This window comes from Mauremys mutica, chromosome 23 (assembly GCF_020497125.1).
Source record: "Mauremys mutica isolate MM-2020 ecotype Southern chromosome 23, ASM2049712v1, whole genome shotgun sequence".
NCBI lineage: Eukaryota > Metazoa > Chordata > Testudines > Geoemydidae > Mauremys > Mauremys mutica.
In genome coordinates this window covers 18,897,410-18,914,564 of record NC_059094.1, presented here as the reverse complement: position 1 = coordinate 18,914,564, position 17,155 = coordinate 18,897,410, and the positions used below count along the sequence as shown (strand labels likewise).

The 17,155-nt window shown below is 48.9% G+C and overlaps 1 protein-coding gene across 8 annotated transcripts in view; it reads left to right on the top strand.

Moving 5' to 3' along the window:
- Nucleotides 1-16,622, top strand: part of STK40 (serine/threonine kinase 40) — a 39,932-nt gene extending 23,310 nt beyond the window's left edge. For all 8 annotated transcript variants that reach the window (XM_044997761.1, XM_044997764.1, XM_044997766.1 and 5 more), the window contains 6 exons: nucleotides 612-664; nucleotides 6,622-6,737; nucleotides 10,804-10,948; nucleotides 11,356-11,475; nucleotides 12,230-12,314; nucleotides 13,646-16,622. In XM_044997761.1, coding sequence (XP_044853696.1) covers nucleotides 612-664; nucleotides 6,622-6,737; nucleotides 10,804-10,948; nucleotides 11,356-11,475; nucleotides 12,230-12,314; nucleotides 13,646-13,864 — 738 coding nt within the window. In that variant the 3' untranslated portion in view covers nucleotides 13,865-16,622. The remainder of the gene's footprint in view (nucleotides 1-611; nucleotides 665-6,621; nucleotides 6,738-10,803; nucleotides 10,949-11,355; nucleotides 11,476-12,229; nucleotides 12,315-13,645) is intronic.
- The last annotated feature ends 533 nt before the right edge of the window (nucleotides 16,623-17,155 follow it).

Sequence of the window (17,155 nt, the reverse complement as noted above, 5' to 3'; positions counted from 1 at the left end):
CCGGCTCAGACCCAGCAGCTTCAGTCGGATGTGCCGTGCAGCAGACCTGAGTTAGCAGGATTCTTACACTGCAGTTTTGAACCCGGGCAACAAGAATGAAGCAGACAGAGTAGTGCAAGAGCACTGGATACACCCTCAGTGACAAATTAACACTTTGAATTTCATGAGGGTGTCACCAAGCTCATTAGATGAAGGGCCCTCAACATCTGTCTGTTAGGGTTATATTATTTGGGTATAGCCAGCTGCCATTACAGCTGTTTACCCCCAGAACCAACTGAAAAATACCAGACTGGGCCTCAGCAATGTTTGCAGACACTTATGTTGCTATTTTGAATGTAGGCTGATCCAGCTATATCTCTACATTGTAGGCTTTACCTTCCCAGGGCTGCTTGTGTGCTGGAATAGCTCTTGGATTGTATATCACAATAACAAATTCAACAAGCTAAGAGTGTGAGCATTTGCCTCTAATATTCTTCTAGTCAGAGGATGATGCAGTCTCTAAAATAGGATTAGTGCTTTGTATCCTCTGAGTGCTGGGGCCAGAACTGAACTCATTCTAAGGATGCTTGTGTTCATATATCATCTGATCTAATATGGAATCTGTCTTACAGAAAAATATTGTGCACAGAGACTTGAAACTAGGAAACATGGTGCTAAACAAAAGGTAAGTCCTTCCGAGGGCTTCTTTTTGCATCTGTTTTATGGTGCTTCCTTAAGGTATTTCCTTTCTAGCAGACATCTCCTTCATGGGTTACAGAGGGGTGCAGATCTTTAAGTTCGCACATGGCTGCTGTTCCAGAGATGGTGAGGGGAAAGGAGCAGTTTAATCTTTTGTCTGTCCCCTCCCCTGCCAAAATTCTGTTCTTAGCGGTCCCCCAAAAGTGAGCAGAGCCCAACCAATCTCAGTTCTCCCCCCGCAATGTACTTCCACTGCCCACACCAAGCTTGTTACCCTGTGGTCTAGACGTCAGGCATGCAGACTCTTGGGTTCTGGTCTCAGCTCTGCTACTAAGCAGTGCCTCGGTTTGCCCACCTGTATAATGTGGATGACACCAATTGGCAATGTTGAGATTTAATGTTTGTCACATGCTTTGAGATTTGCAGATGAAAGTCCCTGTGTAAGAACTCAGCATTACTCCTGTGCCTGGATCCTGCTTGTGGCAGGTGCTCAGAGCCTGGGAATTGTGACGATGATAGGCAACCTGCAGTTTTTACCCTTCCTGGTCTGTTCAAGTACATTTCCTCTCAGGTCTTGGGCTGTTCCATCTCCAGATGGAATCACACTATTCTCCTACTCTCAGACCAGATTGAATTTCATACCCTAATTCTAGATGGATTTGAGCCTGAAATTTCCATTCTTAGCTGTTACATAAGAGGCTGCTAATACACGTGGCAAAGTTATTGCAGATTATTTTTCAGTTTCTAATGTTAATCCCTTTTGCACTGCGCAATTTGAGCAAAGCTTAACTGACTGCTAAATTCAAATGGGTAATCAGCCTCTAGCACCAATTCTGAGGCTTCCGGAGCAAAGTCTATGAAAATCTCATTCTTACTGCCAAACAATTAAGGGTTATTTTCAAGCTTTATAGAAGGCAGGATAAAACCTTTGAATAACCTATGGCCAGTGATAAGACCACGTCAGACTAGATGATCATAATGTCTTTTCTGGCCTTAAACTCTACAGATCTATGAAGGAAAAAGTATATAGCAAGGAGAACATAAGTGTGCAAGTGGTGGCGGTGGCCTGTGCTAGACAGGATGCCAGACTATCACATCAGTCTTCTGGCCTTAAACTCGGACTCTAAACAGCTTCCTTTCTGCAGGCTGGAGAGTGGGTAGGGACTGGATTGGGAAATGGATCTTATCTCGGTAGGACATTGAAGAGAGAAGGGAACAGATGCTGGCTTTACCTGTAGTTGTCGTCTGTCTGTCTGGGGTTTTACTAGTAAAGACAAAATGCAAGTAAGCATTGAAAAGATATGATGGTTTGAAAAGTCTAAAGTGCCTGGGTTTTTGTGGGGGTTGGGATGTTTGGATGCTAAACTGTGCCTCTCCTGGGATTATTCATGTTGTATATAGCTCAGATCAAACTAGCTTTATAATATCCACTCATAATTATAGATTAGTGCGGGTCTAGGCTACAGCAGGCTATAAAAAGCACTGCATTAGTGCAAGATCCCCTTAAAGGGCAGTTATAATCGGTAGTCAGTTTTACATTTACTTTGCAGGTTTTCATTGTGTGACTTACAGAGGAAAAAATTTGCTGTTTACAGATCAGACGATGTTTTGGTAACTGCTGCTACCAAATTCTGCCTCGGTCTGAAAATCCAACTTTATTGCCTCTTACCTCATCACTAGTAACAAAGATTCTGTAGCTGGGATTTATCTGACCCTCGGGTGCACAAGGCAGAATAGAACCCTATTGGTTCTGCAGGGCTAATGGGAGTAAAAGCATGGTCAGTAAAGTGCAGTCAGATCCCAAGATGTGTAGAGAGCTAGACATGTTAGTAAGCTGTAAATTGGTCCCATAGTTGCATGGTCACACTTCTCACTAGCACCACCCTCTATATTCGGGACAGGAGCCTTCTGAGCGGTCCTTTTAAAATCTGTGTTCAGCCAGTTCTGCACCGGCTAAGCTGACCCTTCTGTCTCTCCCCAAGTTGTGTCTGGTGTCAAATACCTGTTTGCGCTTTCTCATTTTTCCTTGCAGGATGGGTGCTCCTAGCCTGTTGCCTTGTGACAGGACCTGCTTTCATTCTGTTCTCTTGCCGACTCCCTTTTCAGCTTCAATTGTATTTTGCTGCTGCTTTTTTCACAACTGGTTTGAAGTTGCTTAAACTCTGGGACCTGATTCTGCCCTCAGTTGCACCTGAGCTGCCCCATTGAAGACAGTGGGATTGGGTGGGTGCAAAGAAGGCGTAAAGGGGCCCTTGTTTTTGTGGAAATGAGCCAGGAGTTAATTACTTCGGATAACTTATTTCAGTTAGGCTTTCAATTTCTCTTCCACTGGCCAAACAGCAGAATTTTCTGTCTTGGAGCCATTGTGCCTGAAATATCTGAGCACCCAGGTACATTCCCCTTCTCTGGGGAAAGTGAACTCCCCTGTTCCAGGGAGGCTGACACAGCTTCTCTTCTTTTTTATGGGTGGGAGGTGCAACCCAAGTTCCTAGAAAAGAAACAGAGCATCAGCCAGAAGGCTCATAACTGAAGTGTGACTCATTCAAACCAAACGGCGCTGATGCAAATCTCCATTTATTTCTCTCTCCCAGTCCTGTTGGAATGAGATTGACTGCCTTGAGGGAATAAAGCCATCATTTCTCTGCAGTTAAATTGTAAGAGCTGGTCACCAGTGACTCAGTAACCCAAGTAAAGCTTAAAGTCTGCCCAAAAAAAGTGGAGGATCTTTTGAGTTAATCTTGTTTTCTGACACTCATTCAAAGCTGGACTTTAATTGAGCAACCAGTGGCTCAGTTCTGAATGCTGCAATCCTATAGTATTATCTAACACAGCGTGCTGCTTTATCCCGATGTACAGTCGGCCTTGTTAATCTTTCTTTTTGTGCCAAAAATCTAGGCTTGTCTTAACAAGACAAACTTAGCTGGTAACTTCTCAAGCCTTTTAAACATAGTGAAAATAAAGTTTGCACTTTGAGAAGAGTTAGTCTTGCTCGTTAGGCCCAAAGAAGTTGTATATCTCATTCTGTGTAGCAAACCATAGGATTTCCCTTTGTGCATCAGTGTAGGCTGTTCCTATCAAAACATAAATTGACTTGGAGAAACATTCATGTTCTTTCTACTCTTAGTCTCTCATCATTTTTAGCCATGCATGTCCTCCCAGAACATGAGCTCCATTACTTAAAATACCTTGTTGAATGTTGAGCTAATCAGTGTTTAAAATTCACGTTTAAAGTAAAATGGCCATCTAAGTTCCCATTTTACTAAGATGGCATGAATTTCACAGTAATTTTTAGAGTTCAAGATTTTAGTGACAATGTTTTAAAATAACTTAATCTCAGTCACAACTTTCACCAGAATTGGTAAGATGCCAGGGGAACGTGTTTCCACTTGATTCAGATTACTTGTTTCTATTGTTACCTCGTGGCAGCACCGTCATGCAATAGTTCATCTGCATAGTCTATATCGTGGTCAGCATACAAGCTGTGGCGCATCTCAGATGCTCACTTGTATCCAGACTTGTCAGGGAAATGGGCACTTGTTGAGCATCACTTCTGCATGTGCTTCCATTAGCTTTGTGAAGTATTGTGGTAGAGTAATCTTGTGTTGCCTTGCTACTGTGTTGTCCCTATCTTGCCTCCAATGTCCACGTGTGGAATGTTCTTAGAGCTTCATATGTGTGTGGCCAGCCATGGCTCCTGCATCACGCCTTGGAGTTACTTTCCAGAAGTGTAGAGAATTAATGTCTTTTATCCAGCTTCAGATTTCTCAAGCTCTGATTTGGGGTGGAAATAGTGGTCACATTCTCAGTAGTTCGTGTTGGGGCTATGGGGGCCTGGGCAGTCAGTGTGTTACTGCACTGCTGATTATTAGATGGAAGCTCTGTATCAAGCAGTTTCAGGAATGACACATGCTGCACTTGCACATTTCTTCTACTGTTGTACCTTGAGCTAGAGGCCAAGAGTGCACATTTCTTAACCATCTCTCTCTGCGGCTGATCTGATTCATTGGATGGTGATTTGAGGCTGTCTGGTTTTCTTGTTGGTTGATGTGATCAGAGAGAAGCTGTGGGGATCTAAATTTTTATGCTCAACTCCCCCATACCAGCCTTCTGCTCCCACACAGACTCTCTAGACACATGCTAGCTGTGTGTATGATCCCACTTAGCCCCCAATTCCTATTGGAAGACAAACAGAAAAGTCTTTACCTACCCCGACTGAATGCTGTGGTTCCCCTGCAAGAGCTGGTGGCTTTCAGTGCAAGGAGCTGCTTTCTTTGTATTGTGTTTAACGATCACAGCTGCAGGATAAGCTTTCTGTTTAACTCCTTTGGTTGCTGGAAAGAGGCAAAATGAGACTTCCCTAGGGCTCCTTGCTCCAAACATCACATGCCAGCGGGAGGCACCAAACTGCGCACATGCATCCCTTGCTAGCGAGAAGGGAAAGGCATCTGAAGTGACACCAAGATGCCTGGGTATAAATAACTGTTTTAGCAAATATATGCTAGGTTTACTCTTGTCTAAAATACGAGTTTTGTGGCTAGAATGCCATTAACTGAAGAGAGAAACTCACTGGATCTTCTACAACGAGTCGTTGAAAAGGGACAGGGAGGTAAGCTTTTGAGTAGCTTGCTGTGGAGAGGGCCAGTGATTTGGGCTGATCAGAAATGTTATTTCGATGCCAGACATGCCTGTTGTAAAAACCCACGTTTTCTCTGTTGGCTGCAGTGGTGGAGTTGGCTGACGGTCGCTTTATAAAATCCAAACCACAGACATCACGTTCCTAGGCTAATGAAAATACTGCAGCCGTTGTCACCCGGGAAACAGATCCCAGCATGAAAACCTGGCTAGCTCAGGCCACCTCCAAAATAGCCAGTGCAGCAGCTTGATTCTACATTTGCAAATCAGATCGGATTTCAGTGCCTAAAGAAAGCCAAGCAACTCTGAACATCTTCGTGTCTGTTAATCTAAGCACTGAGCCTTTTACATCGCTAGCAAAGCTTGGATCTGCCATCCTTCCACAGCGTGTCTCTTGACATTCCACTCTTAATCTCTTGACAATAGTCTAATGGAAGTCTCTTGAACATCAGTCTTGTTTCTTAAATAAAAATAATGGGGAAACTCTATTGCCAACCCACACTTGATTTTGTTTGATTCTAATATTTCATGGATAATTTTGACTGACTTAATCCACACCTGCCAGCAGTACATTAGAAATACCTTCCCAGGGCATAATAATGTCATCTTCTAGACAGTGGCTTTGGCCTCCATCCTTTGGGTTTTATGTTGAGATTCTTAGATTGTTCAAGTGACTGTTGAAAGTAACAGGGAGGTAATTAATTTCATAATGAACTTAACTCTGAAAGAATTTCTTAAATCAGATCAGGAAATCCTGTAGAAACAAGGGTATTTTGGTGTGAAAACTGTGTATATCTAAAGTTCTTATCCTCTTTACCTAGAAACAATTATCCGTAAAGGAAACCCCTAGTTATTGATTAACCATTGTCTGCACACTGGGTACTTTCATGTAAAAAGTATCCATGAAAGCCTGGTTGTGTGCTGTGAAACACTGCTGCAGTGGAGTACTTGTTTGGGGATGGGTCTGTGTAAAGATTGGGGGGGAAGGAGGGTCAACTTCTCAAATGAAAAAGCTGCCATTTCTTACTGCTCCCAAGAGGTGGTAGAGATTTGAAAGCCTAACACAGAGGTCCAGCTGGGCACTTTGCCCCTTGCAGATACAATGCCAAGGCCTATTTTAGCATATTTAGAATGCCTCTCCCTCAGAATGGGCTGGTTTATAACCACGGCTGACAGTGTAAAGCTGGTGTTTTATTGGCTTCCTGCAAAGAAGTATAGTTGTTTCTGCCTTCGTGTTAATTCCCTTGGTTTACACTGTCTGGCTCCTGACCTGGCTTTCCTTGCTCAGTAATGCCTTGTAATCCTCCCCAGGACTCACCGAATAACCATAACAAACTTCTGTCTTGGAAAGCACCTAGTGAGCGAAGACGACCTGCTGAAGGATCAGCGAGGGAGCCCCGCCTACATCAGCCCAGACGTTCTCAGTGGTAGGCGATTCCCTTCCTTCCTCAGCGGGAGTTCACAGCCCCTGCGCATGTGGCCAGCTTTGTTTTATTTGTATGCTGCTCTCGTTACTGGACGAGAACTCTGTCTAGTCTTGTTCCCAGATGTAACATGCTTCTAAGATCCTCTTACCCCCCGATATTAGAGCTAGTCTATTTTCCAGCCAGGCGGGAAGGGGAAGGGGAGTGTTTGTAATTCTTGGATTAAGCTACACCGGAACAATGCTCTCTGACTCTGAAATCAGCATGTCCACACGTGGAGTTGGTCAGGAATCCTCACAGATTCCATGTGTAGACAAGCTCTTGGGCTCCGTCTTAATTCTGTCCCACGGGGGATCTGTGCAGCTTAGTTGGGTGATGGGTGCACATTTTAGACAAGAACCAGGACTCAGTCAGTGCTGACACCTCAGCAGTGTAGCACTTGCCCCATGCTGTGCTGTCTGATGTTACACGGCTCCTTTTTGCTTAGTCTCTGGGTGCTGCCCTGGTGGAAATTAAAGATCCCATGGGCACTTTGTGCTGAGTAACAGACACTGCCAATGTCCCAGCCTCTGACTCTGCAATAGCGAAGTAGTAGATGGTGGTTGCGTTTGACTAGGCAGTGACTGCACTAGTCACTGTGGCTTTAAAGCGTTGAGGGTATCTGGCGCATAGTAGGGTATCAAGTTGGAATCCCAAGTCTGTGCTACTACAGCTGAGCTGTTTGTTTCTGGAGAGAACGGGGCTCAGTGAGCTGTGATGTTCAGTGTTGCTTCTGAAAGGCTTTGGAGTCAGCCCTGGCTGGTTCAAGGCCTGGCTCACACTGGTGTTTGACAACTACCCTGAGAGCGCTTGACTTCTCTGTATCAGAGGGGTAGCCGTGTTAGTCTGGTTCTGTAGAAGCAGCAAAGAATCCTGTGGCACCTTATAGACTAACAGACGTTTTGCAGCATGAGCTTTCGTGGGTGAATACCCACTTCTTCGGAGGCAAGAAGTGGGTATTCTTGCATCCGAAGAAGTGGGCATTCACCCACGAAAGCTCATGCTGCAAAACGTCTGTTAGTCTATAAGGTGCCACAGGATTCTTTGCTGCTTCTGACTTCTCTGTGTTTTGGCTTCTTCCTTTTTCTGCTAGGAGACCTCCCTTGGTCTGTGGACTCTGTTGGACCCCTCTCAAAGTATCAATAAAAATGGCTTTTTATGTTCCAGGAGGCAGCAAAACCTGCAGAGACAGGCTCCTCTCTCTCTCACCATGGTCTGTGTTCTGCCTATCAGCAGGCACCTCTTAGTCCTGCCCGCAAGGCTCGGGTCTCTTCTCCCTGGCTCCATCCTGCCTGGGTGGGGGCAGAGACAGATCAGCGACAGCTGTGAGGTAGTTCACCCTGGAGTGTCTGCTTCTCATGGGTGCCTCACTGCATGTGTCCATGCCTTGACCCTGAGATACAGCAGGCTTCTGAAAACCTCAGGGCCATTTGATCTGCTTCCTTCTAGGGTCTCTTTTAAGGCCCTGTCATTATCTTATGCGACATCTGACCTTTGTAGCATTGTAGCAGGCCAGCATGTGAGAAGTGAGCCCTTCGTTGTTTGGTCAGCTGTAATCCAGGAGCATCATTTGCCATTGAGCTTGGCACTAGAATGTAGTGACTAGCTGCAGCGATGCTTGGCTGCTTCTTTACTCGGGGGGGGCGGGATTAAAGGGAGGAGAGGATAGGAAGGTGGGCAGGATTTTTAATTTTGTTCATCTTATCCTCTCCCCTCAATTCCTGGTACGGAGGAACTGAGCGAGCCTCCGGAAGGCAAAGCCCCATAGGTCCATTTTACCCAGTATCTGTCCTAAGCCAGCAAACGCCCAGGGCCTCTGTGCAGAGAATCTCAGGCCAGAACCTGCTGAGAGCTCTGCAGGCCTGTAAGCATGCCAGAGCCGCAGGTCTCTCCTGCTTCTCGAGGTATTGTGAGCTCCTGTGGCCAAGTGGGTGGAGTGAGTTAAGTACACTTCAGGGCAGGTACACTGGGGCAGCTGCTCAGGTTGGAACTCCCTGTTGCTGTCTCCAGCCCTCCTGCTTTGCTGGGGCTTCTCCTCACTCGTCAGTGGGGTTCTGCAGTAATCTGGCCTGGGACCGGGCCCTGCCTGACCTTGTCACTCATGGCTGCATAGTGCTACTGGGAGCATTTCTTTGCTCTTCTAAAATCTCCCTTGTTGCCAGATTTGGGGATGACACATCTGTGGGCCCAGCCCTGCAAGGTTCTGGGCACTCTCCAGTCACATTGACTTCCCTGGAGGAGAGGATGCCAAGGGCCTTGCAGGGTAGGGCCTTGTGTATTGGGACAGCCCATAGCTGCAGCACCGATGGGAGACCTTCCCAGGCAAAAGCACTCTGTGGTTCTGGGATGCATCCCTCTGGCATGAGCACCTTCCGAGCCAGTCCCGTGAAAGGGAAGAGTCTGTGTGGAACCCTTCCAGGCTCTACACACCCGGGAGACTCAGGCTGGAGCCTGCAGTAAGAATGCAGCTCGGGAACCACTCAGCCTGTGGCCACAGGATCGTCTGAACCTGGCAGCAGACGAGACCCAAGGCCATCCGATTTTTCCTTCCAAACTAGATGTTCATTTAGTTTCTAAGACTGTTCTTGGTGTGGTGGAGCCTCCTTCTGTCTGCATGTCTAATATTCCGGGGCGAAGGGGAGCTAAGAAGCAGGGATGATTACTCCTCGTTTTAGGGCTCTCGGAGGAGCTGTTTCCTGCTAAGAGATGGGCTGAATTTCATGGCTGACAAAGTGTCATTGCAGAAGTCAGCAAGCGAGGAGGAGGGTGAGGTGCCTCTTGAGCTGCACAAAGCAAAGAATAATTAATACCGATACCAAATGCTGCAGCGGTGACTCACTGGTGACTCAGAGGAAGTCGTTCCCTTAATCCTGTGCTGTGGTACAGCAACAGGAGCTTAATGTTCAGCCCTCCTGCAAGCTCTTATGTGCATGACTGATGAGGTGACTGACTGCAGGGATTCTAAAGCAGCAATTCCCTCTAGTGGATTCCAGAGTGCCATGGGGGCTGCAGTGGAGGGTTCCCAGGTTGCTGAGGCATGGGGGAGAGGTTCTCTGAGCTGTACCTCTTAATGTCAGACTTCAGCAACCATCTATTTCAGATCTCACCTAAGGGCTGAGTCATGTCAGCTCAGCTGGGTGCATCTGAGACATGTGTGACCAGCTTGGGAGTCTGCACCTCCACGTGAATGGGGATGTGTCCTATACAGCCAGGCGATAGGGGCTGTATGGTAGTAGCTTTCAGATTGGGGCTGACCTGGGGTGGATGTTTTTTCCAGGTTCTTTTCCAGTCTCCCTCCCCCCCCCCCCATGCTTCTCATTGCAGGGATCTTTAGTCTTCTGTCGTTTCACTCTTGCCAACAATGAAATTCCTCTGAACCTAATGAACCTGAGTTGGAGCAATACAAACCCAGGAGTACTTTGCCCAATACTTAGAGCACCTGGTGTGGTGGAAAGTGATCATCAGTGCATGGCAGTGGGGTTGGGGAACAAAAGAGATGCCCCCAGGGCATCCCCAGTGTGGATGTAGAGGAGACAGGACTTTAGAGGAACCCCAGATGGGTTCAAGATACTCATTCTCTCTGCTTCTGGACAAGGGAAGGGCTGCGTGAGCACTACCAGAATATGAACCTGCAGCTTCAGAGAGCAGGACAGGCCACATCCCAAGCCCCTGTGAAGTGCTGCATGGTGTCAGGCCATGAGAACTTGCAAATTTAATGAATCTCAAGGTCTTGTGGTAAATAACTTCTCCCCTCAGACAGGGGACCGCTTCAGCTAGAGAACAGCTTGGCTTATTACCCATCAGTGTGCGTCTCGCGGAGAGGAGTTCGCATGCACACTGCATGCACTGTTGTAATGGAGACTCCTTTGAAAGGTGGCTGGCTAGCTCAGGATCCAAAGGGTTATAATCGTGCTGATCTAATGCCGAAAGAAGAACTTGCTTGGGAGACAGTTCCTGTGCTGCGCCATACTGAATGAGAGACCGAGGTCGCAGCATCGCGTGACCTGCTTTTGTCCCTTCCTCTCTCCAGGTCGGCCGTATCGTGGGAAACCCAGCGATATGTGGGCGCTGGGCGTGGTGCTCTTCACCATGCTGTACGGCCAGTTTCCCTTCTATGACAGCATACCTCAGGAGCTCTTCCGCAAAATCAAGGCTGCCGAGTACACCATCCCTGAGTGAGTGACCCAGCCTCCGGCGCGCCCAGCCCTTAGTGCATGCGTAGCAGTGGCCGTGGGAGCTCTAGTTAGCGAGAGGTGCTGGGTGCAAGTGTCCCAGCATACAGTGGCCTACCAGGATGCGGGAGCTGTGTTCTGGCACCTTGTTCTAAGCGTGAGCAAGGCCCAGCAGTGCTGCCCCCAGCTTGAACAAGGAAACATGGAAATAAAACTGAAGGAAATCAAACCCAGTGGTTAATTTTGAGCTCTAGTGAATCAGAGCACAGCCCTTGCGCTGCATGTGCTGCCCTGCTCTCCCGTCCCCTGCCCCACACCAGGCCCTGGCTATTCCTCCCACGTTCAGCAATCTCTGGGCTGTGTAACCATCACGGCCTTTGTCTTGCTCTGACGGCACGTTTCTCTGGCAGAGATGGGCGGGTTTCTGAAAACACTGTGTGTTTGATCCGAAAACTGCTGGTGTTGGATCCGCAGCAGCGTCTCACGGCCTCCGAAGTACTGGAATCCCTCAGCTCCATCATAGCATCGTGGTGAGTGCTTCCAGCTTCAGGAGGATGGTGGGGGTTGGGCTTCCTGGGGGGTCAGGTGTGCCTCACTTGTGCATCAGGAATATGTTGCTCTTGAGACTTTGGCAGCCCACGGGTTGTAACCAGCGATATGAAGTCCAACTAGGTAACACCAGGCATGAGCCCTGGAAAAGGGCACAGGGTAGATGTTTCTGTTCTAAATTAGAGCATTTAATTGGGGGGGGGGGGACAGGGATGCCATTGAAGGATAAATCTGACTCCAGAACTGTGCATGTACTGAGCAAGAGGAAGCTCCTCTCTCAGCCCCTAGCCAAGGGCCCATTCCAGCAACAGTTCCCTGTCCCCTCCCCCCACAGTGCATTTGACTGATCCCCGTGTGACTCCCCAGCTGTGCAGTGCAGTCTGTGCTGCAGAATGCCCCCAAGCCTGGAGCTAGAGTGGGCACCCAGTGAGTCAGCAGCAGACCCAGCAATTTTTGGAGCATGGGCTATTTTCATTTCTGCCTAAACAAAGTGGTAAGAGTGCCACATCCTGCTTAGAGCACAGGCAAAAACCAAGAGTGTGAAGTAGCGTCTTCCGTGGCTGTGGTGTGCGAGGCACCTAGAGAGACTTGTGCACTAGAGACGCCTGGTTAGCTGGAGCTGCAGTGAGCGCACAGGTGCTGCATGGCAGGTGGGACGGACCCTGTCTGTGTGTTTAGCGACTCTGGAGTGTCTGTGCCGTAAGTCACTAATACGCTGTGTTCTCCGCACCTCAGGCAATCCATGTCCTCACTGAGTGGCCCTTTGCAAGTGGTGCCTGATATTGATGACCAGGTGGCTAACCCAGAAACCCCCCCAGAGGTAAGAATGCAGGGGGGCGGTGAGCTTTTCACACGGGGTTGAGATATAGGGAGGCTTTGGTGGTGATGGGCAGATAACCAGCTGTCCTGCCGAGTGGGCCCATATGAGAATTTGTCCCTGCTCTGACAGCCAGCTCCTTTCCCCCAGGCCTCAGCACACTTCCCCTTCAGTTGCCTTCTCCTCAACTCCCACTTTCTCTGGTCCCTTCACTTCCCTTGTGTCTTCTTGTCAGGAGGACCCTTGCCCTCCACAGCACGTCCCTAGACAGGGAGGGGCGTGCTGCTGGAATCACAGTGCAGGAGGTGGCGGGAGCTCTCAGGTCTCCATTGGTAACAGTGACTCTAGGTCGGGGTAGTCAGTCGGTGGAGTGTGGGCCAAATCCGGACGGCCAGATGCTTTTGAACGGACCCTGAATTTTTTTATTTACTTATTCTCATTATTTTCTCTGGGGTTTGGACCTTGACTATACCTTGACCAAGAAATTTGGACCCTGGCAACAGACAGACTCCCCCTGCTCTACAGAATAGCTGTCGATGCCTTCCAACAGGGCGATGGCAGCGGAGCTATGCAGAGGAAGCAGCTGGCAGCCCCAGCTAGCTCAGTTCACACATACTATGTTGATCTCTTAGCTTTTCTGTTAACAATTGGGCTTGAATTTGCCATGTGCAAATGAGCTCCCCAGAGTTGCCGCTTCGCTGCGGGGAGAACCAGGAAGTGGTAGCGGCACTACCGCTGCACCTCTCGTGTATTCTGCAGTGAATAAACATCCTGTTCTCTTGGCCAGTGCATTTGTGTGGGAAGTGATGGCTGGTGACCTTGCTGTGCCAGCACACCTCTTAGCGCCTGCGTACTGCTCCACACCAAGCAGCCTTGGGGGCTGCATTCCTAGCCGTGGGGAAACTGGCTGCCACTTGGCCCACTCACTTCGTGGTCGATTAAGTGTAGTTGGCAGCTCTAGGGTGAGATGCCACCCTTTGCCCATTCTGAGTGGGCAGGGGCATCTTTGTTGTCCAAGGGACAGCTCATGATTGCCCCATTCCTACTTTTTCCCTGGTGGTGAGTGCATGGGAACCCTACACATGTCTGTGTTAGTAGACAGGATGCCCAGAGGCCTGCGTGCTTTGGTTAAGTGAACTTTCGCTGCTTTATCGGTAGCTTAGGACTATCTAAGATGGGTATTGGCAAAGGCACATAAATGCGCTGTGAGTGCCAAGGCTAATGAGTTCTTGGCTGTTAGGCCTCAGGGGCTCACACCAACTGGCTGTGCACAAGCGTGCTTTGCCATGGGACTGGCACTCCCACAGCTCTGACTCGCTTTGTGTTGTCTGCAGGCGAAGGTGACCGAAGAGTGCTCACAGTACGAGTTTGAGAACTACATGAGGCAGCAGCTGCTCCTGGCTGAGGAGAAGAACACGCTGCACGAGGCCAAGAGCTTCCTGCAGAAGCGGCAGTTTGGGAACATCCCGCCCGTGCGGCGCCTGGGGCATGATGCCCAGCCCATGAACCCTTTGGATGCTGCCATCCTGGCCCAGCGATACCTTCGGAAATAGCTTCCCACACATCCAACAGCACAAGCATCATCCTGCAGTCTGCCTTTCACGTCGCTACTACAGCTCGACAGCAATACCCGTGCCCTGTGATAGAGATTAATGTAGCAGCTCCTTCAAGCTCTGTTAAGGGACACGCCTCATGCTCGCTCTGTTGGAGGGAGAAGACTTTTGAAAAAGGTAGTTTTGGAAGCAGCGAACTCTTGGCATCTTTTGGAATCTCCGATTTTTAAATCCAAGCCTGGATGACTAATCTGCTTTTAATCATGACTTTTTAATCTACCTCTGTCTTTTTACCTGTGCTGTTCTCTGGCTTGAGCAAAGCCTCTGGGAAGGGAGAAGGTTACTAAGGATGAAATCGGTTCGCTGGCACAAGTGCCATGGCTGAGTGTGCAGTATGGAGAGTTGGCTGGTAGCATTTGCTCCATATGGTTTGAATAAGCTTAATTTTATCTGGGTTTCATGAAAGTAACAATTTCCTGAACCCTCCCACCCCTTATCTGCATGAAACCTTCATTCTATTTTTAACACAACACCTGGGTTGGATATAGTTTGTCTAATCCTGGCTGGTGTCTGGTGTCTCAGTAACAGCACTTTGGGCCTTTAATAAGCTTGATACGAATATTAACATCCTGGTTACCTTGGACAGCTAAGAAACAAAGCCAGTTTCCTGAGCAGTGGAACCAGGGTGAGATGCCAATGACCCTTTCAGGCCAGCATTACAAATGTCTATAAAGTCTTTCCAGGCTTATTCAGAGGTTTTGCAGAACCCCATTTAGCCCATCTTGGCCCTGACTCCCCTCTCACCTTTCACAGATTCTTTTAGCTTCTCGAGAATATATGATTTGTTCTGTTTTTCAGTAGCTTATCTAAGGTGCAGTAAATTTGCATTAATTCTGTTAGCATTTTCACCGTTCGTTGTGGCACACAGATAATATATGAGTTATAATGTGAAAAAGTTCCCCGGAATAATCTGTGTAGAATTAGAGGGAGGGGTTGGCTAAAGCCTCTACTGTATGTGCTCTCTAGTTTATCTTGCCATCCCAGTCCTGACGTGCAAATCTGGTGCTGTTCCTCTGGGCTGGCCATTGGGAGTTAGCGTGGACAGGGACACCCCAGCTTCCACCACCAAATGCCATTAAATAAGCATTGGGCTGTGTTGAGAACAGGATAGATCATTTCTGAGCCTCATTTTGTGAACTGGATGCCGGTCTTGCCAGAGAACTGTTCTCACCAGAGAGCTCCCATGGCCTACGCTGCCCGATCCAGGCGTCTGATTAACCCAGAAGCCAGTTTTGCTTTTCAAATGCGGTCTTTCCCCTAGACCTGACCACACACTGTTCTCGGCCGTAACTTGGAGCCCCGCAGCACTCACACGAATAAGCTTTAATGTAATGGTCTCTCTCTTAGTTGTGGTAACCAAAGAAACCACCGGATTTCAGTGGAGCTATATAAGAAAGCAGAGTGTGGATAGCTGGGAGCTGGCTGGGCAGGTGCGAGGAAATGCTGGAATAACAGATGTGAGAAGCTGGCAATCCCTGGACCCCCTGGCATGGAGATGGGAATTGTGCTGGCCACAGGTTGGGCTCAGGGTTGCCAAATCAAAAATACTTCTCACTAGATTAGATACAGGGGTTTGTGCTGAGACGTAGCAATATCAGCCAAGTACCTGGAACAGGTGCTCGCTGGCTGAGCCCCCGTGTCACTGGGTAGCCAGTAGAGCTGCTGTGGGGCCGCAGCCTGTGCAGTCAGCAGCACCTGCTGTTTGTTCCCCTGTTACGTTAGTGAGCACAAGCGTGGACTGAGCAGTGGGATTTATTTGTAGCTTGTTGCCGTCTCTTGCCTGAAGGCTGGAGATATCTTAGCCTGTTCCCAGTTGTATTTAAATCTGCAGCCTTCTCAGTAGATTCTGCCTGTTGATGCACTCGGGGGCCGAACTGAAATTCGGTGGCAGGAATATTAATCGTAAGCTTTGGGCATTATTGTTCTGCCTCCGAACTCCCTGAAGCAGATTCACCGTGTGCAGGAAGTTAGACTTATGAACACTAACAGGGACTAAAACAGCCTCGCCAAGCTCGCCGGGATGAGCCAGTAGCTTGAAGTCGTATTAGTCTCTTATTTATTTTGTTCAAAGATGCTACATACGGGTGTGGCACCACTACCCCTCAGTGCCGTCAGCGTGAGAGCTGGCACGCGGAGCCCCTTGCCATTGGCTGCTCGAAAATACCAGCCAGCCACCACGGAACAGCTCGGCCAGGCAGGCCTCCCTGCGCCAGGCAGGAAGGGCTTTGAGACCTCGGGGGCAATAGCCTGACGGCCCATTCTTGCCAGTTCCTCTTCCCCAGTTCTCACAGCAGGCCGGAGGCAGGAGCGCTGTGTGGATTGTCGCACCTCCAGCCCCCCGCTCCGCCCCCAGCCGTCCCCTCGGTCTAGCTCGCTACTTGTTCATGTTGTGTTTTTCCCAAAGTTGAAGCAATATTCTGGGGACTCTGCAAAGTTGTCTAATACTGAGTATTCCTGCAAATGGCTCATCACCAGTGAATGATCACAGGTTTATATTAAAGAAACTGGAAAAAGATGGCAGGGGAGGGTTTGAGAGCTGCTGGGTTTGGTTTCAGTAGATTAGACATATGACATGCTGTAGACAAGGATCCTATTGTAAAAAAAAAATGGAAAAAAAAATTTGTATAAAGACATATTTTTGTACTACATCAAAACTCTTCCTGCATGTCAGCAATAAAATTTCATAATGTAGAACTGGCGTCACGTGGCCCAGCGTCATGTGTGTGTGTGTCTGGGGGGGGAGGGAGGTGACAGCTTGACCCTACGCCGAGTAGCCTGAGTGGGGAAGAACGGTGACTCTGCTCAGCCTCCCAAGGAGCGGGGGGGTGAGCAGGACTAGCCCACCTGAGAATCCCTAACCCCTCTCTCCTCTTCCTGCTGGGGCTAGCGGGGTCTCTTGTTCCTGCTTTGGGCTTCTGCCCGAGCGAGCGTCAGGCTTGCAGTGCCTGGGTGATGCACTAGAGGGCACTCAAAGCCCTGGCGTTACTCACATCTGGACTGAGTTCACCCGGCTGGGGGGAGGGCGAATCCCCTGGGGGGTGAGTCTGGGCCAGGTGCAGGCAGCCAGGCCTGGAGTGTCCTTGGGCAGACACAGCCCCTGCCACTGGCCAGTCAGCATTCGTGTCTGAAGTCTCGCTCCTGCCGTGCTGCTCTGCTGGGGAGCCCACGCCCTTGCTTGGCCTGGGCAGCGAGCTGGGAAAGCAGCAAGAAGCGTTAACCCCCGAAGCGGGC